Consider the following 24,000-nt stretch of genomic DNA (forward strand, 5'->3'; position numbering starts at 1 on the left):
TTGTTAATTTCACAGTGTGAAAGCGGGCCCGTCGTTTCAAAAAAAGATTGCTCTGAAATGTGTCCAAAGGAAGCACTACAAACAAGCATCAGGTAAAAAGCAGCAATATAACTTTATTCAAGTATTTCTTTTTGAAACATATATAAAAAAAAATCATATCACATCCCTTTGTGAAATATCTGTCACATTAGCTTCAAATACTGCAAAACAAAATGACAAAAATATTTGGCCTTGAGAACCACAAAAAAATGTCAATAGCTTCTGCAATCAACAAAAACTCCTGGATATTTTCAATTTACTGTAATGCTCTCAGCAACTCAATTTGCCAGCATAGAACCAACCGAAGCTTTTTTAGTGAGGCACAGAACGATGAGAAGGACATTTAAACATCTTTCAATATTAAGATGAGAGACGTTGCCGTGATGACAGCCATAATCGTAAACTTAAGAACACAGTGAAGTCCCTCGTGGTTCCATTCTAATCCAGGCCATTGAATGACTCTTGTCCTTTTTGCCGACCGATTACATAGAGCGAATTAATTTTGGTGTGAGTGAGCCGAGGAAGAAGAGAGGTGAGCTGCTTATTGATTGGACTAGGTCAACATTATGTGTATACAAATATTGGAGTACCTGGAACTTCTACAGCACGTAAAAATGAAATAAAATATGGATTCGTCCGACTGCTGCTGACCCGAACGGCTTCCCCTCTTCTACCGAGACTTTCAACATCATATTCAATTGTCACGCGATATGTTTAACATTTCAGGTGCTTTTTGCTGAACATGTCATTCCAAATGCGGTGCATCTCATCGGGGGAGATCTGGTGGACGGTGATGACTCGTCTGTATCTGCACAGACTGTAGGCCATCTTCCAGTGGTTGAAGCCGGTGTTTTGGAAAGGGTGGATACCTAGCTTGCGCAAACACAAGCCCACGTAAACGTCCTCCAGGTGCAACAATCTGGTGTGCTGCGAAGTCTTGAAGATGAGCTCGGCCATGTCCGATGAGAAAACGTAGCCGGTGCCCGAGCAGAACGGCGGGTACTTGTTCTCTGGGTACAAGTCTCTGGACATGTACCACTTATTACGCATGTCCCTTATGGGCCCCCCGTGGATGACGGAGCCAGTGAAGTATCTCTTTCTGGGCTTGGCAATAGGTTTGAGGAGCTTGTAAATAAGGTTGTCCATGTTGACAAAGACGTCAGTGTCGGTCTTCATGACGTACTGAGCTTTGGGACAGAAGGTCGCCACCCAACGCATGCCCATTATAGTCTTGAGGGTGAGATTGTGGTACGAATCGATGAAATCCTCCACCACGATGTCGTGGAAGATCTGGCTCTCCTGCTCCACCATCTGGTTGAGGACGGGTTCCGTGTTCCTCCCCAGGAGGAAGATGATGAGGATCCGCAGGTCGGTGAAGGCGCTCTCGTCTCCCCAGGTCTCGCGGATGGCCTGGCGGGCGTCGAACTCCTTGTGAGTGGTGCTGATGAGGACGACCAGGAAGGGAGCCTCGTCTTTGCACTTGTCGGGCTCGTTGATGACAAAGTCGTAGGCGTGCGCATTGAGCGGCCGTGCGCGGATGTTGCTGAAGGTGGTGTTTTTGGCCGCTTTCACCGTCTTGCGTATCGGCAGAGAGATGTGGCCCACATAAGTGGACGTGGGTCGAGATAAACTCAAGTACCACAGAGCGCTTGCCCAGCACACCACTGTCAGGATGTAGAGACAGGAGACCTTGGAAGGCATTATGCTGCATTTAAGTGTGTTTGGATTTTAAAAGGCCATCTGTCCATGTGCACCTAGGAAGGCAGCATTGAGCTTCTCTCGTGTGCAGTTTGACATTAATTGCATCCAATAGATTGTTTGACAAAGGTGTGATGCTTTTTGCATTGCAGTGCAAAGCAGCTGAAAAATTAATCCAGCTGTAGCGTTCCCATTTATACCTGAAAGAGAAAGAAGAGACCGACTATTAATATGTGATACACTGAACAAAAGTATAAATGCAACATCCAAAGACTGTGCGGGAATGCAGGACCTGCTTTGATTAACGGTGATTGGAGTGTTCACACCCACAATGGATTGTGCATTTTTTTTTTTTTTTTTTAACATGCAGATTGCTGCTCCAGTTGCTTTTCAATGTATACAAATTTATGAATTGAAAAAGTCTTTTGTAATTTATGAAAGGTGTCATGCACATTCAAATAAAAGACAGCTGTGAGTAATGTCATGATTTGAATCCTGTGCAATCCAACTCAATGACTGAAGTGTCGGGATTACAATTGTAATTAAACAAATCTGCACTTGAGTGAGAAATTGGTTTGACATTCGTCTGTTTTAAATTCCCCTCTAAAAAAAAAAAAAAGACTTATTTCTCAGAGGATTTACATAACTAAACCATCATTTATTATGGCCGCAGGCGGGTTTAGTGTTTATCAATTACACAAGCAGGCACACGCATTTGCCTGTACCCGAGGTCAGACATAGTGTAAAGACCGAGCATGGATCCCCAAGATTATTTAGGCTGTCTGTCCAAATTTTAAGCAAGAGCCTGTCTCACCATTTCTCTGTTTAATTCTTCAGTGAAAGCCGTGATTGGACTTCAAAGGCAAGTCCAGTTATTCATCAAAATGTGTTATGTATTGATTTGTAGATGAACCATGTTTTCAACTAGTTAATATGCATGATTGCCCAAATCAATGTGACATTTTAATCATCGCAAGCACTACAGGAGGCTTAAAGTGCTGACTCGGCAAGCGCGGTTGCTTCAGTGTCTCTCACTCAAGGACACTCAGCAGGAGGCGGGAGGTTGCCACTGTGGGACTTTGAACCAAGGTCATCGGCTACCTGAAACTGAATCACCACCATGACATCGAAAGTCGACACTCGACATTTATTTCTGTCCACGCTGACGGAAGCAATATGAGTCTTCTTGGTTACATACAGTGGCTGCTTTTCATAATATCTGAATTCCTCATTTTCACAAAGTTGCTTTCCCCATAGAGACAAAGGTGGCCGGGAACTCAAGTGGGTTGGAAGGAAGTTGAAGTGCAGGTACAGGAAATGCTCGTATGGTGCTTTTCCATCCGTTAAGGTCATTATTTGCTGAGAAACTTCAATGTTTTTGTGTTCAGCCAAAGCTCTGTCCAAAATCAAAGTATTGCTTTGTTGCCATTGTGTAACATCTTGGCACCAGGGAACTAAGTTGAGGTGAAGGAATGAGCTGAGCTGTCAGCTGCCATTTTGTTGCATCTAAAGGCAATTGTGAATCTTTTTAGGGGAAGCATCAATTATTCTTTTTTTTTTTTTTTTTTTTTTTTTTGCTTCCATCAAAAAAAAAAAAAAAAAGGTTGGCACGTTGTAAATAGATCAATTTGGAATGGTCACGGTAGCTTTGCCAACATATTCAATTGTCACGGGATGTTTATTAATTTACACATGATTTATTAAAAAATAAATTGACGGATCTACGCGGCATGGTTCCAGGAACTCAATTTAAATCTTCAGATCACTATCAGGCCTCGTCAAAACAGTAAGATGCATATCAGATGTCTGCCTCCAACTTCCCTTTCACATTCCATAATAGACAAGACAAAGAAGGACAGTGACCAAAAGTCCCATCAATGTTCAAAAGGGCAAACGCTTGAAAAAATGGCGAGGCAACTTTTTTTAATACAAAGCGATTATTGACCGGATTTGTGTGAGGAATGTCCCGCTGGACCCCTGACCTTGTGAGAACATTGCTTGAGAATACCGACACAATGAATCAGCTCATGCATTGATTGAATAGTTAAGAGGAGGGATCATCTGGATCCCTTTTCCACCAAATGGTGGTTTCTCAGTGCCAAGAAACTTTGTTGAAGTGAGTTTCGCACCATCTAGTAGCATCGTGGATTTTCGCTTAGTGCTTCTCGCCTCACCTATAGCTGGGCATCAATGTAATAAAATGAACAATGTAAAAACATTAAGATGATGTTTAAAAAAAAAAAAAGGCAAACAAGCGCATTCCCCTTTAACATTTCAGGTGCTTTTTGCTGAACATGTCATTCCAAATGCGGTGCATCTCATCGGGGGAGATCTGATGGACGGTGATGACTCGTTTGTATCTGCACAGACTGTCGGCCATCTTCCAGTAGTGGAAGCCGGTGTTCTTTAAAGGGTGGATACCTAGCTTGCATAAACACACGGCCACGTAAACGTCCTCCAGGTGCAATAATCTGGTGTGCTGCGAAGTCTTGAAGATGAGCTCGGCCATGTCCGACGAGAAAACGTAGCCAGTGCCCGAGCAGAACGGCGGGTACTTGTTCTCGGGGTACATGTCTTTGGACATGTACCACTTACTACGCATGTCCCTTATGGGCCCCTCGTGGATGATGGCGCCAGTGAAGTATCTCTTTCTGGGCTTGGCACTGGGTTTGAGGAGCTTGTAAATCAGATTGTCCATGTTGACAAAGACGTCAGTGTCGGTCTTCATGACGTACTGAGCTTTGGGACAGAAGGTCGCCACCCAACGCATGCACATTATAGTCTTGAGGGTGAGATTGTGGTACGAGTCGATGAAGTCCTCCACCACGATGTCGTGGAAGATCTGGCTCTCCTGCTCCACCATCTGGTTGAGGACGGGTTCCGTGTTCCTCCCCAGGAGGAAGATGATGAGGATCCGCAGGTCAGTGAAGGCGCTCTCGTCTCCCCAGGTCTCGCGGATGGCCTGGCGGGCGTCGAACTCCTTGTGAGTGGTGCTGATGAGGACGACCAGGAAGGGAGCCTCGTCTTTGCACTTGTCGGGCTCGTTGATGACAAAGTCGTAGGCGTGCGCGTTGAGCGGCCGTGCGCGGATGTTGCTGAAGGTGGTGTTGGCCGCTTTCACCGTCTTGCGTATCGGCAGAGAGATGTGGCCCACATAAGTGGACGTGGGTCGAGATAAACTCAAGTACCACAGAGCGCTTGCCCAGCACACCACTGTCAGGATGTAGAGACAGGAGACTTTGGAAGGCATTATGCAGCATTTAAGTGTGTTTGGATTTTAAAAGCCATCTGTCCATGTGCACTCAGAAAGGCAGCTTTGAGCTTCTCTCGTGTGCTGTTTGACATTAATTGTGCCTAATAGATTGTTTGACAAAGGTGTGATGCTTTTTGCATTGCAGTGCAAAGCAGCTGAGAAATTAATTCATCTGCAGCGTTTCCATTAATACCTGAAAGAGAAAGAAGAGACCCAATATTAATATGTGATACACTGAACAAACGTATAAATGCAACCTTCATTTTTTTCTTGAGCTACATCCTAAAAACTGTGCGGGAATTCAGGACCTGCTTTGATTAACGGTGATTGGAGTGTTCACACCCACAACGGCGCCAACTGCATTTTTTTTTAATGTGCAGATTGCTGCTCCAGATGCTTTTCAATGTGTACAAATTTATGAATTGAAAAAGTCTTCTGTAATTTATGAAAGGTCATGCACAGATGACGATCCAGCATTCAAATATAAGACAGCTGTGAGTAATGTCATGATTTGAATCCTGTGCAATCCAACTCAATGACTGACTGAAGTGTCGGGATTACAATTGTAGGTAAACAAATCTGCACTTGAGTGAGAAATTCGTCATTCGTCTCTCTTTTAAATTCCCCTCTAAAAAAAATAGACTTATTTCTCAGAGGATTTACATAACGAAACCATCATTTATTATGGCAGCAGGCGGGTTTAGCGTTTATCAATTACACAAGCAGGCACACGCATTTGCCAGTACCCGAGGTCAGACAGAGTGTAAAGACCGAGCATGGATCTGTTAATAAATGAGCACAGGAAGGAGGGATTACTGTTTGGGTGCCAGAGAGTCCAACAACAACAAAAAAATTCCCAACATTTTCTGTGAGAGTGTGTGTGTGTGTAGTGATTAATTTTCCTCATGACTGGTTGATTTCTTTCAATCCCCACCCCAGTATTTGTTTTTCTCAGTTCTGACTATCGGTGTTTTGAGGGGTGTTAAAGGTTTTCAGTATTCGCAGCAGGTATTAAGGCTGTAGATTACTGTAGCACGGAGCCGAGCCTTCGGGCAAGCCGCCCGATCTTTGCGGAGCTATTATTCCAATCACCGCAATATTGGATGTCAAATTTGGAGTCACGCATAAAGTCTGCAGTCAATATCACAGAGCAGCGCTGCACTTTAAGGGCATAGTACACGCTTAGTGGAAAACACACGATAGGATTGAACGAGTGGCGTAATTAGCCGATAGAGCCGAAAGAAAGGCAATTGATCAAGTTTTATGATTCAGTTGTACTGGGTGGAGGGAATCAAGACAAACATTTATCAAAAAGCGACGTTGGTTTCTCTCAGCCTCTGGCTGACTGCTTTCTAAAAAGGCTTATTATACTCTCTTACACGCACAGACAAGAAAAATCTTTTGATTCATGGCTTGCAAGGCCATCAGTAGACAGGCCTCCAAAGTGTTTTTCCAATAAGAACGTTGCTGGCTTAATACATTGCCACATTCAATTTAGTAGTTCACACAAAGCTGCAAAAAAAAAAAAAAAAGAAAAATGACCGGTTGAGAAATATTTTAATGACGTTGATTTCATTATTAAGTAGTTACTTTAAATTATCACACCACGTCGTTGCTATTTAGGGTTCATTGAAATTTCAGACATTAAATTTATGAATGTACATTTATTTTAACCGGTGTTAGATCAAAGAATTATTTTTTCACTGTGAGTTTTGCTGCCAGCCTCTTTAAAAGAATGAAGAAACAAAATTAATCACAGCGTCTTCTCTAAAACAATCAAGCGATGTAAATAGATGAGCTGGACCGTTGCCAAGATATGGAAGTTGATTTGTATTGGTGAATATAGATACATAAAAGGTCTATATTCTAGGTCTATATAAGGTCTATATAAGGACTATAAAGGTCTAAGGTGGGAAATTGACAAAGAAATAATAGTAGATAATAAATCATGAAAAATATAAATAAAATATACAAATTAAGAAATTAAAAAATAAATAAATAAATAAATAAAATAAATAAATAAATAAAAAAGCGTTACAAACTAGATTTTGGCTTTCAACCTCAGGTTAGGCTTGCAAAGTCATATTTTAAACTAGGGTTTGAGTTTCAAACTAGGGTTTAAAACTAGGGTTATGGTTTAAAACTCAAGTTTCAAACTAGGGTTAGGATTTTGAAGTAGGATACCAAACTAGGGTTAGGGTTTAAAACTAGGGTTTATTTGTCAAGAATGCTTAGACATGGTCACCAGGGTTGAACCCACAACCAACAAGTTGAGAGACGTACACTCTACCACTGATCCACACAGCCCAACAGAAAGCAGGTAGGGTTTAGAGAGCCAGATGGTGCTGCGCATGATTGGACTCGCCACTGACCTATTTGAAAGTGCTTTCTTTTTGTTTCAATTACATAAAGCATCTCTACTACCATGTCAGAAATGCAAAATATGTTTCAGTAATCTGCAGTAAGCTTATCGTGTTGACTGTAGTGAGATTCTTAAGCGGCTTCACGGGCTTGTGAATTATTTCCCAATAAAAGTGCCAGGCAAGGTTTCTTTATTACACAAAGCTGTATAACCAACTTTGCCGTCTTGTACGCAGCAAACGCAATTTCCCACGCGGGAGATGGATGTCACACGAAATGAAAACGTCAAAGAAAGTAAAGCTTAACTGAGCTTTGAAAGGTAATAAAAGGTTCAGAATAACATTAGATCAGGTACAGGGAAGGCTAGGAGGCTCGCATGTGACAAAAAGGATGCCTTGTCCGTCTCGTGGGGCCTTCAGAAAGCCTTTGGAGCAGAAACCATCTTCCGCTATTAGTATTATTCTCCATCACAAATTGTATCATCCCAAAAAAGATGAGCAAAAATGATGAAACCGGCGGATTGTCTCAATGAGACTTCTGAAACATGCGAATTACATGAGATGCCGTTTTTACAAGCAGGCCGGGAGTTTCGGTTTGCTGAACACCTATTAGGTTTCATTTGGCCGCATTTCGGAGTTTGGGATGAAACAGCAGGCATGGCAGAAATTATGGCCGGCTAGATGGAGGCCAGTGAATTATGGGTCACTTCTAACGCGGCTGATGCGGTTTTACTCCAAAGAAAGACATTGTGACACCATTGGTGAGCATCTAATTCAACAAGAACTGATTTTTCTCCAATCTTTTAAAACGTATTCACTGCCAAAGACATATATTTTTGTCTTTAAAGAATCCTGACTTTCAAGCTCAATGTATTTATTTTTGTTTTTATTTGCATTTATTTATTTATTATTTTTTATAGTTTTATATTGCGCTGTTTGGACAGCTCTTATCTCATTGTACTACGTATAATGACAATAAAAGGCATTCTAATTCTGATAACATTGTCTGTCCACATGTTGCTGCACCGTTTGTGTTCGACTATCTATTGCAAAATAAAAAAAACAAAGTTGGGTCAAAGTTACAGATGACCGTTTTCAGATGTAGGATGTAAAAGAAAAAAGGTCCGCACAAAAGCAAATACTCAAGTGAGATGTGGATATCTGAACAATCTACTTTATCTGAACAATCTATTTAAGTGTAGTTACAAAGTATTTCTTCCCCAGTCTGCCATCGGGCTCAGACAAAGTACGCAGAAGATACGGCAGTGTTAGCGGGTAACCATTAGCAACTGTGATCATTGGTCACATACCGTATCGGTTAGTGGCCAAAAACTCAATCAACAAGTCTGGGGAACAATCAGTGCAACAACTAGAAGGCAATTATGCAACTTCTCAGCTTGACTCTCATCCCTTCTTCTCCACCAAAGCATCATTTCAAGTAATTATGCTTTTGGAGCCCGCGTGTCACTGGTCCAGATGGCCGCCGAAAGCTGTTGCGACCTTGATAGACTTTGCACAGGCGGCTTGTGTTTTCTCGTTGTTTATAAAATGGAGGCCTTGACGCCTCGGGGCTTGTGGAGGCGAACGATCATCCACCGCAGTTGTGTTTCGGTTGTCCTGACAGCAAAAGCCATGCAACACTTCCTTTGTCAGTCCCAAGCCTTTTTCCGTAAGCTCCTCATTTTATTCATTTGCGCTTCATTTAAGACTCAGTCAAACATATTTACACCAGCAAGTTCTCCTCAGACCAACAAATTAGCCCGCAGATGTTGTGAAATGCACTCTATAAATAAATGTAAAATAGAATTTGTGAGCTACAGAAGAGAAAGTTGACATCAGTAATGGGAAGCTAAGTTAGTGTCGACTTCCACACTGTGGCAAAACTCCTCAGGGAGTTATTATTATTCTCAGTACGGTGCGGCGCCCAAAGTTTCCAACTTCCCGGCAACCAATCATCCCATTAAAAACATTATCTGCAGGAAAAATAATAACGCTTTATGGAGTAATTGACTGTTATTTTTCCCTGGAGACGATCAAAAGAATCTAGCAGAGGGGAGTAAATGGGTGAGCGAGCAGCTCCAGGGGTCCCATTACAGGAGGGGGATGCGCAAAGCTAACAAGATGTGAGTGAGTAAGCGTCCTGAAAAAGTTGCTAGCGTTGTGCAAGGTCACACAAAAGCAATTTGAGCCATAAATGAATCCAGGGAGTGGGTGAGCAGAATTTTTCATTGGGCTTGGTTTGCCTTGGAATTAAGTGTGAAAAAAAATGGCAGGATAATATACTGACGGTACGCGCACTTAGAATAATGAAACCAATTTTTTAATTCTTTTTTTTGTTTGTTTTACTAAGGGCACGGTAGCTGAAATTTTAGGAGCACAAATAAACCATTCAGGGCTCAAAGAGTGTAGAAAACTACCTACAATAAGATGAAAAATTTCAAAGTAGGGTTCCAAAGTAAGAAAAGTTTTCACAGGAGAGCTGAAACTGGAAGTTTAGCGTTGGAAAATGCTTGCTAATGTTTGTCTTCACTTGGCTGTGTTGCTCCGAGCCGAGCCCACCTCGGGGAAGGATGAACCCAAATTTACTTCTAGTGAGAATTCTCCTGAGACTCCCCGCCTCCGAGACCTGGTTTCTACTGCCGTAATTAGTGTTGGCTCGTTCAAAAGAAGGAATTTCTTCAGTGAACGAGAGTGAACGAATCACTTCCTAAAGTGATTCGTTCTTTTTTCAGTTCATATGACTTCAACCAGTAAGTGTCGGTAATGCGCATTGAAGCTGGTGCCACCTCGCCGTAAAACAAAACGAAGAAGAAAATGACGTAACTTCCCGTTCTCGAACGAGTCGTGAATTTCATTTCCCGTTCACCAACTGAACGGAGCTGTGAGTGAACGAGTCAGTGAGTGATTTGCATTTCCAGTTCATCGCGAGAACGGATCCGTGAGGGAACAAATCCTGCCTTTCCCGTTCGCGAACAAGTTAATGGGTGAACTGCCTTCCCGTGCATCAACGGATCAGTCAGTGAACGTGTTGCGTCTCCTGGCGTGAACTATGTAAACCAGAATGTAGATTTACGATTTGCTAAGGAAAGAAAGAACCACTCACTGAAACACCACTTCTTTTATGCGCGTTTTCTCCAAGCCAACGGCTAACTTTATTGCGTGAAGGGATGCGCCGTTATGCAACAACGGGGAGATTATGATTCTCTTTGGTTAAACTTGATTTTATAACACTCATAGTAATTTTTAAATAACGTGTATGCATATATACGCCTAAATATTGTTATCCAATTGCAATTTCACATTGGATTGCTGGTTTGAAATTTACTTTTAATATTATTATTATTTTTAAATAAACATTTATGTTAAAACGTGTCTGGTGTTTTTTTATTCCTTGTTTTTATATTCGCCAATTAAAACATAAAAATCTGAGACATTTGGTTAACTGCTTTACATGACAATATGTGTTTTACGTTGTTATATGAGTATGTGTCCCCCAAAATAACAAATGTCGGCATAACGGATTTTTTTTTCAACCTTTTATTCAAACACAAACACATTCGGTATAATAACACCATCAACTACAATCCAACAAATCCAACAAATATCCAAACATATACATAGATTCACGAGTGAGTGACAGACAGCGTTGCTGCTATGCCAGCCGACACACGTCATGCCGACATTGATGTTTTAAATTTGTATTTGATGGATTGTAGTTGATGGTGTTATTATACCGAATGTGTTTGTGTTTGAATAAAAGGTTGAAAAAAAAAATCCGTTATGCCGACATTTGTTATTTTGGGGGACACATACTCATATAACAACGTAAAACACATGTAAAGCAGTTAACCAAATGTCTCTGATTTTTATGTTTTAATTGGCGAATATAAAAACAAGGAATAAAAAAACACCAGACAAGTTTTAACATAAATGTTTATTTAAAAATAGTATCAAAAGTACATTTCAAACAAGCAATCCAATGTGAAATTGCAATTGGATAACAATATTTAGGCGTATATATGCATACACGTTATTTAAAAACTACTATAAGTGTTATAAAATCAAGATTACCCAAAGAGAAGCATAACATCCCCGTTGTTGCATAACGGCGCATCCCTTCATGCAATAAAGTTAGCCGTTAAAAGGTTGAAAAAAAATCCCTTATGCCAACATTTGTTATTTTGGGGGACACCAAGTCATATAACAACGTGAAACACATACATATTGTCATATAAAGCAGTTAACCAAATGTAAGATTTTTGTTTTAATTGGCGAATATAAAAACAAGGAATAAAACACCAGACAAGTTTTAAGAAATGTTTATTAATAATAATAATAATAATAATAATAATAATAATAATAATAATAATAAAAGTAAACCAGCAATCTAATGTGAAATTGCAGTAGATATAGTGGATAGCAATATTTAGGCGTATATATGCATACACGATATTTAAAAACTACCATAAGTGTTATAAAATAAAGATTACCCAAAGAGAAGCATAATCTCCGCGTTTTTGCATAACGGTGCATCCCTTCATGCAATAAAGTTAGCCGTTACCTTGGAGAAAACGTGCATAAAAGAAGTGGTGTTTCAGTGAGTGGTTCTTTCTTTCCTTGGCAAATCGTAAATCTACATTCTGGCTTACATAGTTCATGCCAGGAGACGCAACACGTTCACTGACTGATCTGTTGATGCATGGGAAGGAAGGCAGTTCACCCATTGACTCTTTCGCGAACGGGAAAGTCAGGATGCGTACCCTCACTGATCCGTTCTCGCGATGAACTGGAAATGCAAATCACTCACTGACTCGTTCACTCACAGATCCGTTCAGTTGGTGAACGGGAAATGCAATTCACGACTCGTTCGTGAACGGAAAGTTACGTCATTTTCTTCCTCGTTTTGTTTTACGGCGAGGTGGCACCAGTTTCAATGCGCATTACCGACACCTACTGGTTGAAGTGATATGACCTGAAAAAGAGAACGAATCACTTTAGGAAGTGATTCGTTCACTCTCGTTCACTGAAGAAATTCGTTCTTTTTACCAAATCGCTCACTCACGAGCCAACACTATTTTGTACTTACCCAACGCGCGCGGAACACAATACTGAACGGATAAGAATGACTCGAAGTGAAAGCAAGGTGACCGCCGAGCTCGCCACGTTTGGCGAGTGGCTCCTCGCTGCGCTCAAACACCTCAGATTTAGGGTTCCATTCCCCACTCCTGCGAAATGTGCTAAGCATGAATGTACTAACGCTTGTCAAACTTCCCCCCGCAGCACGCACTGCATTGCGCGCTTCCCTCAACAAGAAGAAGAAAAAAAAAGGCAGTAACGCTTTAGAAGTTTAGCAAGTTTCTTTTTTCTTTTTTGTTATTTACTTGTCTAGGCTGTTCTAAAACACCAGCTCGTATGCTTGTTACATATTAGATGAGGTAAAAAAATAAAAATAAAAAATCCCGTAATTTACTTCATATGGTGTACCGGCACAAAAATTTGCAGTGCTGAAGACATGTGGAGCCATAGAATATTTGTAAATATTTCGAAGCACCGATTGTCGAGCGGTTGGACACATTGACGGTAGTGTTGGCTCGTGAGTGAACGATCCGTATTTGTATTGTTTGATGTATATGTTGTTCCCACGGGATATTGTAATATAGAGAAAAATGTGTGCGTTGACGTTGTCGACATTGCCGTGTGTTTACTTGATTGTTTTTTGTCTGGTGTATTGCTTAGTTGTGTGTGTTATTGAAGTTAAAAAATCAAAACGGATCAGTGTGTGTATGGGGGGGGGGGGGGGGGAATTCGTTTGAACGAATCTTTTGAGTGAACTGATTCTACAGATTCAGTTCACTTAAAAGAACTGGAATGCACATCACTAGCCGTAATGAGGATGCCTTGGAGTGACTTTTGTTGTACAGATTCACTTGAATGCTTGCGTCACATCATTTGATGTGGTCCATGAAAGCAAATGAATCACGTCAACTTCCATGAAGCTCGATAAAATCTAAACCGATATTTCAAACTGTTGTATGTAATAAATAACCACGTGGAGATATTGCAAGCGTTTTCTAACATAATCCCTCAACTTGATCTTTCATCAACAGATTTATTATGGTTAGCGGCGGTGCTGTGCTCTATAATCAATCCGGAACAGAAGAGAGAAAATGTCAATATATTTTGAAGTACGGGGCTACGGCGGTGTTGACATCAATAGGTTCAGAATTTGTCCATTATCTTTTATTCTGTTTTTTAAAAAAGCTGATTCACCCCTTTGAATCGATAACACGTTTTCCATAGCTCAGGCAAAAAAAAAAAAAAGGTGAAAAGATCCCCACTGAGTATGTGGAGGTTTCTTGAAAGGAACTGTCAATGCTTCTGATCTTTTTAATCTCCTTTTTATGAAAAGAAAGACTAACCTGAATAGGTGTAGCGCTAACCTTGTTCTATAAAACGGTTTTTATGTCAAACATGTTTTTCTTTACAACAAATAGCAGGACTTAAATTCTGCAGATACGCAGCAAGCATGTTTATAAACGTAATCAAATGACAAGCAATTCTTATCGCGTACGAACAAAAATCAACAATTTACATTTAAATGATACGTCGCATCGTTGTAAAGATCCTCTTTAGTTCCTAATCAGCCTCATTGAAAATCGCACTTGCTTCGCTGTCCCGAAGATTAAATCAATTATAAAGATATTCATCGCCACTGACAGCCAAAGTGGAGTGAAACGGAGCCACGGGGTGATTACAGTCTACAGTTTAAGACGGTGACAGACGCTAATTATGTCTTATGCTTAAAAAAAAAAAAAAAAAAAAGGCCAAGGCTGCGCGAGGATGCAGAATGTCCAAAGGAATACTTTCAAGTGCTCTCGAATTATCACGTGACGCTTGTTCCCCGAATACTTTTGCAGGCTTGATCCCGCCTCTCATTTCTCCACACAATTTGACATTTGTGCTGACTAGCATGCAATGAAAAGGCATGTAGCGTATCTCCAAAAGCAGCACCGGAATGCATGACTTCTTGTACATGAAATCAATATCGAGAAGTCAATTTCACTCGCACTTTCATTTTGTTGTGTTGCGATTCTCCATCTAACGTGTCATGCGAGAGCAAATAATTGATTGGCAAAGACTGGAAAAGAAAAACGTTCGCATTCGGTTACATGCATAATATGGTAAGCAAGATTATGAAGAAAGTACTTCAGTACGCACCGATACCAAGTGCCGATACTTGCTGCCATTTTGTCTTGCATTTGCAATAAAGATTGCAAGTTTTAATCAAATCATGTTCAAATGAAAAACTTCTTGTGACACAAGTTGAGTTGCCCTCAAATATCATAAAGCTTCTTAATACTATCTGCTGCAAGCACTTTACCGCACTTTATTAAGCCCAAAGTACTGCAGTGGGTTGGCTTCTCGAGCATTTGTGGTCTCTCCGAGGTATGTCTTTAAGTAAATCTCCTCAGGTTTTTAATTAAATTGGAAGTGTTCAACGTCACCCCCTCCTCTTGACAATTTCACAGAGCATAATTTGCGGTCAGCTTTAGCGTTGTCATAACACAACCAGCAACAGTTGGCAGATAAGAGTAATGATTTTTTTTTTATTGCTAGGCTCAGTTGAAGGTTACTGTCAAACTAAAATTCAAACCGAAATAATGACGTGTGTATTTAAAACAACTACAATACAAAGCCTCTGCTAGCTTAATGCTAACATCCGCTACGACTTCAATGCTAGGTGAATTTTCAGCCTGTTCCATTGATGCTGTTAAACGCAGAAAGCTCATTACCGCGTGTCCTTAGCAACCTCACCATCTCACTCATCATTAAAGTTAAATGATTTGCTCATGTTTTTTTAACGGGCTAAACTCCTAAAATGCCGTTTACCTTACATGATGGTTTCCTCTGCAACACAAACTTTTAATATGCAGAGTATGTTTTGATAAATATTCTTTTAATCTCTGGGTCTGGAAGTTGTTTTGAACTGTGTTTTCCAAACACGGCCCGCAGGCCAACGCAATCATGCCCCGTAAGAACTGCAAAATAAGATTAGATTGAAAAAATACATTGTTGAAAAAAAAAAAAAAAAGAGAGAAAAATGCCTTTGGCTATGTTAAGAGAAAGACAAAATGTGACCAAGGGACTTTTTATCACGAGCGGCAAAAAACACACTTTGCTGCGTTCACACTATTTAGTTTTGCTCTCTTTTTTTATGACTTTAATGCCCTTTATTGACAAAGTAATAAAGGCACTTGCAAGGAGTACAAAAACAGGCACAAGGCTGCTTTCCATGGAGCATAGTAGACAATATCAGCTTGCACTTAAGCCTAAATTTTGTCCCGATTCTCGATCATACGACAGAGAATGATTGCGTAAACAGAAAGTACACTGCCGCCGTGTAACAACACGCTGACAGCCCCAATGCACCAGCTGCAGTCACTGACTTCATATTGCCAACATGACTATGAAAAGCAAAAAAGGCGCTGAGCTCCCTGGAGAGAAAGAAAGAGCAAATGACAAAAAAAAAATCCCTTTAGGAATTGATTCAGTGGTAAGATTTTTATCGACACCTTCAGCTAAAATACTTCTTTTCAACTCAAGTTCCCACTAAAAGCTCTTTCAAGCAGAAAGGTGCTTTTCGGTGCATGCATTGTAAGAAATGACGTCGCTGTTATCCCTCCGAGCCGACTCTCACATGTTTCCTCCAGACTCGACTTCAATAACTGCCGGGGGATTTTTCAGCACTATCAATCCCCTGCAGGCTGTGCAAGCCACTGATGGGTGTCACCTTCACACAAGGTGTCCCGCAGAAAAAATGTGTTACTATTTACAGCACCAAGATCATGGAAATGTCATCATATAGCGTGTGAATTAGATAAAAAATATACAGCTTATGTAATGTCATTTAATCAATATTTATATACTGTGTTGAATTTTGAAAACAGCTGTTTTGTTCAATTAATTTAGCAATATAACCCATTCAGAAATACTTCCAGATCATTACATTTTATATCGCAAAATATACCCTTGCTGTGAAGGGATTCAATTTGTGATTTGAATGCCCAGCCAACCTTAGCAATGATATTGATGTTTACATCATTATCATAGCACAAACAGCCACAGAAAATGATTCATTTGTGCTACCATTTACATTCTCCCCACACTCCCCCCCCCCCTTTGGATTTTGTCCACTTGGCACATAGCGCCCTGGATGACACAGACAAAAAAATTAATATATTGGCATGGCAAAGCATTTGCTCCATTTACAAAGCTAATGCGGGTTTTTTAAGATACAATGCGAAACTGGAAAGCGAGAGAGAACACTTAACACATCGATCGAAACTGCACGTTGTTTCTTTAGTGAGCATGACATCAACCCACAATTTATCTAGTGGTGTTTCACAGCTTTGACTGTTGTCACTTTATGACACGTTTGGGCTGACATTTGAATCAATCAGAAGCGTGAAGATGCCATCATTTTATGACAATCAAGGACTGATTTTTGAAACAATCAGAGGTGAGGTGTTAGAGGACATTCAATGATGATGTCATCAATTATTTTACGTGGACTCCTGTCACATCAGAGTTGACTACAAAAAACAATTGTGGCAAAGCAAAACAAAAAACAGCAAGTGCGTAGCAAGTGATACGTTGAGAAACAACCAGTCACAACGTCAATCATAAAATCTCGAGCAGCCACAACTCTGCTCCCGAGGTTCCATATTTAAGGAGATAAGAGCGAGAAAGTTTTGATTGCATTCATCCTGCAGCTCGCCTGCCCGTAGCGTCTCACTCCTGCCGAAGCAAATTAGCATCTTTAGCCACCTGCATCGCACGACAGAAACCAACACTTGATTGTGGCACAAGCCGTGACAAAGACAAAATATTTTCACGGAAAACCATCATTGTTTTTGCGCTTGTCATTATGTGTTACTTCTGTGATAAGATCGACCTGTTCGATCTCATGTATGCCCGCATCTGTTAGCAAGAAGAATAACGTTTGGGTCATATGACTGCACCAGCATAATAAAGAATTCCTGCTGGCAAAGGCACAGCTAATTTATACAACAATCACATAGAGCCGTCCTCAGAAAATATCTAACTGGAGGCTATCATTTTCAAACAGCCTGTGTTGAATCAGCAGAACCAGAACCACGGCGTTGTTATTAGCTTAACGACGGAGGCTGAAAAGCATCTTTTGTCTTTGTCTACAAAGTTGCATCATATATGTTAGTGTGTAAAAATCTATTTGCTATGGGGGACCAGAAAAATGAAAGGACGGCAGCTTGAGGCCTTCAAGCGTGAATTTGTTTTATTCATCATAGATTGATAAAAGATTTACTATCTCGGCTTAGATTTTGGCATCAGAACCCTCGGGGAAACCTCGGCCCTCCCGATGTCCAAGTTGAGACGCTCGGAATATTAGAGTAAAGAAATCAGATCAGTTCTATGCTGCTGGGCTGCTCCGGCGTATGAAGCAAGCGGGCTGAGACGGAGTGTTCAAGGCTCGCATCAGAGCCCAAGTGTGGAGACCGCAGAGACCGAGACTTGCCGGCTGGGTCGACTCGACAGAAATCTTGCAGCAGAATTGTTTTTAGAGCGATAAATCATCATCGTTGCTTGAGCGACTGCTAATTTGAGTTATTATTATCGTTTCCTTTCTAGGGCGTAATCAACAAAAAGCTAATGAATATCTCAGGATAATAAATAATTTACTCTGAGTCTGTTGTACTTCAGATTCGCAAAATAAAAATACAATGAGAAGAGCTCCAGGGCACGCAATTGAACTCATTTGCATGTGTTTCATTTGAAGGTTGTAACACTGCGGCCTCACGTTCGTATGATACTCAATATTTTACAAGAAAGTTTTCCACTTGGCGCTAATTGCACAAATATTAATGCAGCATCATCCATATTGAGCAACAGAAAATATACAATGCAACATGGCATTCAGGAGAGAAGAACCACAATATATTTCCTGGCTGCTAGAAATGCCACACAATCCAATTAACCACCAGTTGAATGAAATATGAAAAAATGAAATCAACTAAATAAATAAAGGTCAAGATCACAAAAAGACATCATCAATACATCAATATTAGCTAAGAGAACTTAGCTTGCCCTTGCTACTTACAACGCTAAAAAAAAAAAAAAAACGTGGATATGAGCCAGTTAGAACTGCAATTTCATTCACCGACACTCACGTCACTCACCAGTTTAGGCTCCGCCTTTTAAAGCCATAATAAAAATCCATCCATCTTCTTCTGCTTATCCGGAGTGGGGTCGCGAGGGCAGCAGCTTTAGCAGGAACTCCCGGACTTCCCTCTCCCCAGCCACTTCGTCCAGCTCATCCCGGGGGATCCCGAGACGTTCCCAGGCCAGCTGAGAGACATAGTCTCTCCAGCGCGTCCTGGGTCGTCCACGGGGTCTCCTACCGTTGGGACATGCCCGGAACACCTCCGCAGGGAGGCGTCCAGGAGGCATCCTGATGAGATGCCTGATGAGATAATAAGAATAATACTTGCATCTCGCATGCGTGTCAAAATAAATTAGTATATTCATCGATAGAATACTCAATTTGAAGAACAAACAGCAGTTGGAGCAGTGTGTTGTAAAATCAGCTAACATTGGAACACAGGGAAAAAAACCCCAACAACAACGTGATGTCTGCCTCACTAAAAAAGTTGGACAGATTTTTAAAGTGGATTTATCCCACACGGGACCAAAACAAAGAAAATTGGCTTTTTGGCCAGTTAGTAGCAAGGCAACCATTTACACTCACGTTCACACCTACTGACTTACAGCATGAATGTCCAACTTAAATACCGGAGGAGGGCTCACAATTTTTCCATCAATGCTACCGAAGGCCCACACAGAGAAAGCCAACCAAAGCGCGGGAAGAACACGCCAACTCTGCACCGACAATCTCGAAAGCCAGACAGTGTGACTGAAGCAGCAGCAGATGCGCTAACCTTACGTGCCCTCGTGCTGCCCTCGAGTCCATTCCCATTTGGTAATTTAATTAAGCCTATTTAAAAAGAGTACATTAAAAAAAAAGGCGACAAAAAAGAAGCTGCGAGGCAAATGCAATGCAATCTAAATTGCCTTTTAATTTCTGGGATTCAAGTGAGCTCCCTAAATGTGTATTGTAGCCTTAATTTTAGCTTTGGCTTCTAAGTGAAGCAGAAAAAGCTGCCAGGGTGCCATCATGAATTGGAAAAGTCATTGTAGCAGCTGCGCAGGAAAGCTCACAATGACTAAAGCGCAGAACATAAACCCAAATGGTAAATGGATTTTAGGGGGAGGGAGGTACGCAACAGCTGACTTCAATGCATTTCCACGTGTGGGATGAACAGCGTTATTCCAAAAGATTTTGAAATTCACCTAACATCTGCTGCAAAGGCCACAACATGACAAATTATTTCCATCCTTAGTTAACAGACAGCATGTGTTCAATACGGTTCAATATTCGTCTTTGTTTTCTTTTGGACCGTATAGAAAAGGCATATTATTCAGCATCCAGGCGCGGAAAATCAAGCAAACCGAATAAACCAAAGATAGAATCTGTTAACGATGGAGCTCGGCTTTAATCATTTCCAGGGAAAGGAGCCAAAACAGAACAATTCGATGAGAGTATGAGATCTGCAGAAAAACATTAGGGCTCTAAAAACAATATTTCTCCTTTTCTTTGGTTTTGTCCTGGTAAAAACACATCTAAAAAAAAAAAAAAAAAACATCATGACATACTGTAACGCTGCCGACATGTTATTTTTCTCATGTTGCTGGCAGCACTTTGGAATAATAGGGTGGGTTCGAGGTCAATGACCGTACATGCTACTCGTGGGACATACTCAACCAGGTGAGCGACACTGACTAAGCACAGACACTTGAACCAAAGATTATGCCAGTAAACTCACTTAACTAATTACACCATGAGGAAATGTGATTAGAGCCGCCAGGGTAAGAAGGACACCGTCAGAGACGCACGGGTTTGTTCTAAGCGTGTGTGCAAGCTCAATGGCTAATAAAATAAAGAGGAGACTCTTGGAGATATACAGGAAGTCTGGCTTTGGACCTTCATCCCTGCTCAACCAGATGGACGTGGAATAGAAGAGAGCCATGTGGCTGAACAGGGAAAGTAGATTAGCCTGAGATCCAGGTACTGATGTGAAATGTCCAAGCAATGGAAAGCGGGGAACAGCTTGTCAATCTCACTATCCACTGCTTTCACTGGTCGAGGCAGAAGAATTTTTTAAATGAAAAATGAATTTACTTTTTTTTGCTGCTGCAAAAATTGTTGTCAATTATTTTAATGAGGAAAAATGGCACTGCATAATATTACTTCATGGAATATGTATGCAGTCGTGACATAATTTAATATAATTAAAAAGAATTAGTTTTTGTCACACTGCATTATGCTACTCTTTGGTTTGGCTGCTTTGGCCACCAGGGGGCAGTATAAGACGCAGAGACAGATACTGCTCCTCTCAGATCATCAGTACAGCATTAATATTCGTCAATCCTGGGCATAGCAATGTATATTAGAAGTGTTAAAATTAGAACTAAAAAGATTTGTTCATTTCAGAATACTAATGCAGAGCACCGATGTGTGAAACATTGAGCCTCACTCACAATGTGGAGATTTAATATTAATAGTATTATTGTACTCATTATAATCCCTTAAGGGGAAATTCATACATGCATCCATTATCTGTGCAGCTCCTATCCTCACAATGGTCACGAGTGAGCTACTGACTTTATATATACTGTGCCACATAAGCATGACGACAACAGCTCTGGATTTGAACCCCCAACTTCATTCAGACCTGTGAGGCAGATGTGATGACCACTTGTCCACCATGTCATTTAATATGATGATAATAATAACATAGGAATAACAATAAAGATTGACAATATAAGCTGGGAAATGACAGGACATCATTTCAAAATTAATCAACTGAAATGCCTACTAAAGTTCTCATAGCGATCGTTAAACTTTCAGCTTCTCTCCTTATTCTGCTCATTTCATGAAGTGCACTGAGATGCTGACAGCCTTTCCCACGCACCATCGGTGGGACGGAGCCAAGTGTACATCAATGACAATGGGGCAATTAAAATGGGAAAAGATCACAATACGCGCGTGGAAACTCTGTCCACACACAGCAAGGACATTTCACACTCGGTGGTAGGGCGAAACTGAGATTAAAAATAAAAAAGTAGGCATGACATCATGCGGCGATAGAGAGCATGTATAGCCGTGCCTACCTCAGCCCATCGCGGCTCCATCCTTCCCACAGCACGCCTCATCCTGGACACCCACAGCAGCATCCTGCAGCGCGCTTATCACGCTGACAAAAACACGATTGTGAGCAGTTCTTGTTGTGACGTAGACTGCGTCGACCAATCGGCGTGTAAATCTTCAGAGCGCTCGGCCAATCGCCTCGCGTCGTCATCACAAGACCCGCCCTCGACAGATACAGACAGCAAGGTAGATTGACGGCGTGGTTGCCCACCTTTTAAATAATGTACAGCGTCAACACATTTATTTCAGTAAAACTAAATGTTTATGCCAAAGTTGTCTGTCATTTTTTTCTTTCCATAACGATAGAAGCTATTTTAATTGGATTTTTAATTGCTAAAATATGATTATTACAGTTCCATAGATATTCTTTTTCCTAAAATAGTACATTACACGATCACAAGACGTCAAATTTTAATTTATAAAAAGAAAAAATTTCTACCAAGTCTTATGTAGTTTCCTCCCACATTTCAAAAACATGCATGTTAGGTGAAGACTAAATCAGAGGTTACTAAACCTTTTGAAAGTGAGCAAGAGGTAGTACTCAGCAATAATGAATGGTTCCCAGTTTGAAACACACTTTTGTAATTACCTCTGAAAACTGTGATTCAATTTTACAGGAGATGCTACTGCAGAGCGCCTGAAGAGCTGCAAGGACCAGCATTGCAAAGATACAAAACATTTGAGGATATATGAAAACATGCAAGAAAAATCCAACAAACAAAAAAAACCCATTTATTGTCTTTTGATTCATATTGTAACGGAACCAGCCTGAAAGCTTCGACAAATTCAGGAATTGACTACAAATTCAAATCCCACCTAATCTGAAAATTTTATTTGAAAAATATTTTTGTTCAAAATAGAATATAAATCTATTACCAGATTTTCTTGGACATAATGTACACTTGAATAAATAAAATAAATCCTTATTTCATTTAGATGTCTGCACACCAGGTGCTGAAATATTGTGCTAATCTAATATTGTGTGATTGTAATTTTAGCCAGAGCGGCAAACGTGATTATTTCACATTAAAAAAAATGTCAAAAATAATTCCAAAGCACAATTCATATTTTTTCTCGATATAATGCATTGGATCCATATTTAGGATTCACTAGAGAGAAAAGTCTAATGTCATAATCGCCACAGCAGTAAAACTAATCAATTTTGGCCATGCCCGCCAATTATCAAAGAAACTTGATTGCTTAGCATGATTAAAAATCCAAATATATGCACACAGTAGAAACAATGCTTCTTGTCACATCCACATTCTCTTGCTTTCCCTCTGCAACACCTGAACACAACAATGCCTCCTTGCTTCCAAACAACATACTCTTCATCCTTTCAATCATTCAACTACCTTTTATTCCCTTAATTGGACCATTGCGACTATTTTTTTTTTCATTTTCTACTTAGGTAATTACTTTACAAGACACTTCTTGGAACAGTCTCTCCGTGTTGCTGTTGGATTAATTTTGGGGAATTGTCTTGCGGGGGCCACTGCGGTTTGGCTAGTTGAATGTCTTCCTCTATTTTAAAAGCTTTCTTTGGGAAGTCGGCCTGCGGAGGCCAAACGACGGATATTCTGCTGCCCTGCGGTTTGCTCTCATCAAATGCTTTTGTCGCTTCAATCTGACCACCATGATGTGTTTTGTTCCTGTCAAGTGAACTTAGGCCGCGTGTTGAATATCTCCATTCGAGTTTTTGCTCTGGTGGGGTGGAGGCGTCGGTTCCCGCGGGAGCTTTCTGACCGAGTTCATTATTGTACATTCCTTTGGACTTGAGGAGTTGTTTGTAGTGGTGAAGACAAAAGAAGTGTCCGTGGAGAGAGACGTAATTTCCCAGGCTGCAATAAACATGAGTTATCAGCGCCGACGGTGCCTTGTGTGCGATTTGAGGACGGCTTGGTTTACCTTAGTTTACTTTTGCATTGCTCACAGAAGAAGCAGGACTTATGGTACTTTTTTCTGTCCACTATCCATCCATCCATCGGATACACCCTCCTTCGACACACTGTGCACAGCTCTGACTTCGGAACTCGAGCCTGTTGGGGAACAAAATAAATAATACTAAAAATAAATAGATAAATAAATAAATAATCTAGAAAACGATTTCATATGTCGGCCATCTTGTTTGTGTTTGATTACTGTTTGAGCACATGCATAGCAAAACAGGCGTCACTAATTTTTCCTATTCGTTCTACAAAATGCATAAAAGGCGTCACGAAAACATAAAAACAAATACATGATAGACAGACAGACAGACAGACAGACAGACAGATCACTAGTGTTAAGATGACATGCCTGAACACCTCAAAACAGGATCTCACGGGATCAGTATTTAATGCTAA

General features: G+C 40.7%; 3 protein-coding genes across 5 annotated transcripts in view; all 3 read right to left on the reverse strand.

Annotated features, from left to right (window-relative positions):
• Window positions 1-88: 88 nt before the first annotated feature.
• Window positions 89-21,703, reverse strand: LOC148394535 (beta-1,3-galactosyltransferase 1-like). 2 transcript variants are annotated; one of them, XM_088382550.1, is made up of 2 exons: window positions 21,619-21,703; window positions 89-1,937 (listed from the first exon to the last, which is right to left on the reverse strand). In XM_088382550.1, exon 2 carries the CDS (start codon window positions 1,738-1,740, stop codon window positions 754-756), a length of 987 nt encoding a protein of 328 aa, XP_088238676.1. In that variant the 5' UTR covers window positions 1,741-1,937; window positions 21,619-21,703; the 3' UTR covers window positions 89-753. The 2 variants fall into 2 exon arrangements, with proteins under 2 accessions (XP_088238676.1, XP_088238677.1); XM_088382551.1 differs by lacking the exon at window positions 21,619-21,703 and adding an exon at window positions 18,567-18,714.
• LOC148394536 (beta-1,3-galactosyltransferase 1-like) lies at window positions 2,871-18,706 on the reverse strand. Its single transcript, XM_088382552.1, has 2 exons — window positions 18,567-18,706; window positions 2,871-5,183 (listed from the first exon to the last, which is right to left on the reverse strand). Exon 2 carries the CDS (start codon window positions 4,985-4,987, stop codon window positions 4,004-4,006), a length of 984 nt encoding a protein of 327 aa, XP_088238678.1. The 5' UTR covers window positions 4,988-5,183; window positions 18,567-18,706; the 3' UTR covers window positions 2,871-4,003.
• A 1,644-nt stretch (window positions 21,704-23,347) lies between the features above and the next one.
• xirp2b (xin actin binding repeat containing 2b) overlaps window positions 23,348-24,000 on the reverse strand; it is a 41,465-nt gene continuing 40,812 nt past the window's right edge. For both annotated transcript variants that reach the window (XM_088382680.1, XM_088382681.1), the window contains 2 exons: window positions 23,564-23,694; window positions 23,348-23,496 (listed from right to left, as the gene is read on the reverse strand). In XM_088382680.1, coding sequence (XP_088238806.1) covers window positions 23,603-23,694 — 92 coding nt within the window. In that variant the 3' untranslated portion in view covers window positions 23,348-23,496; window positions 23,564-23,602. The remainder of the gene's footprint in view (window positions 23,497-23,563; window positions 23,695-24,000) is intronic.

Source organism: Syngnathus floridae, chromosome 8, assembly GCF_059516105.1.
Source record: "Syngnathus floridae isolate MCC-2025c chromosome 8, RoL_Sflo_1.0, whole genome shotgun sequence".
Classification (NCBI taxonomy): Eukaryota; Metazoa; Chordata; class Actinopteri; order Syngnathiformes; family Syngnathidae; genus Syngnathus; species Syngnathus floridae.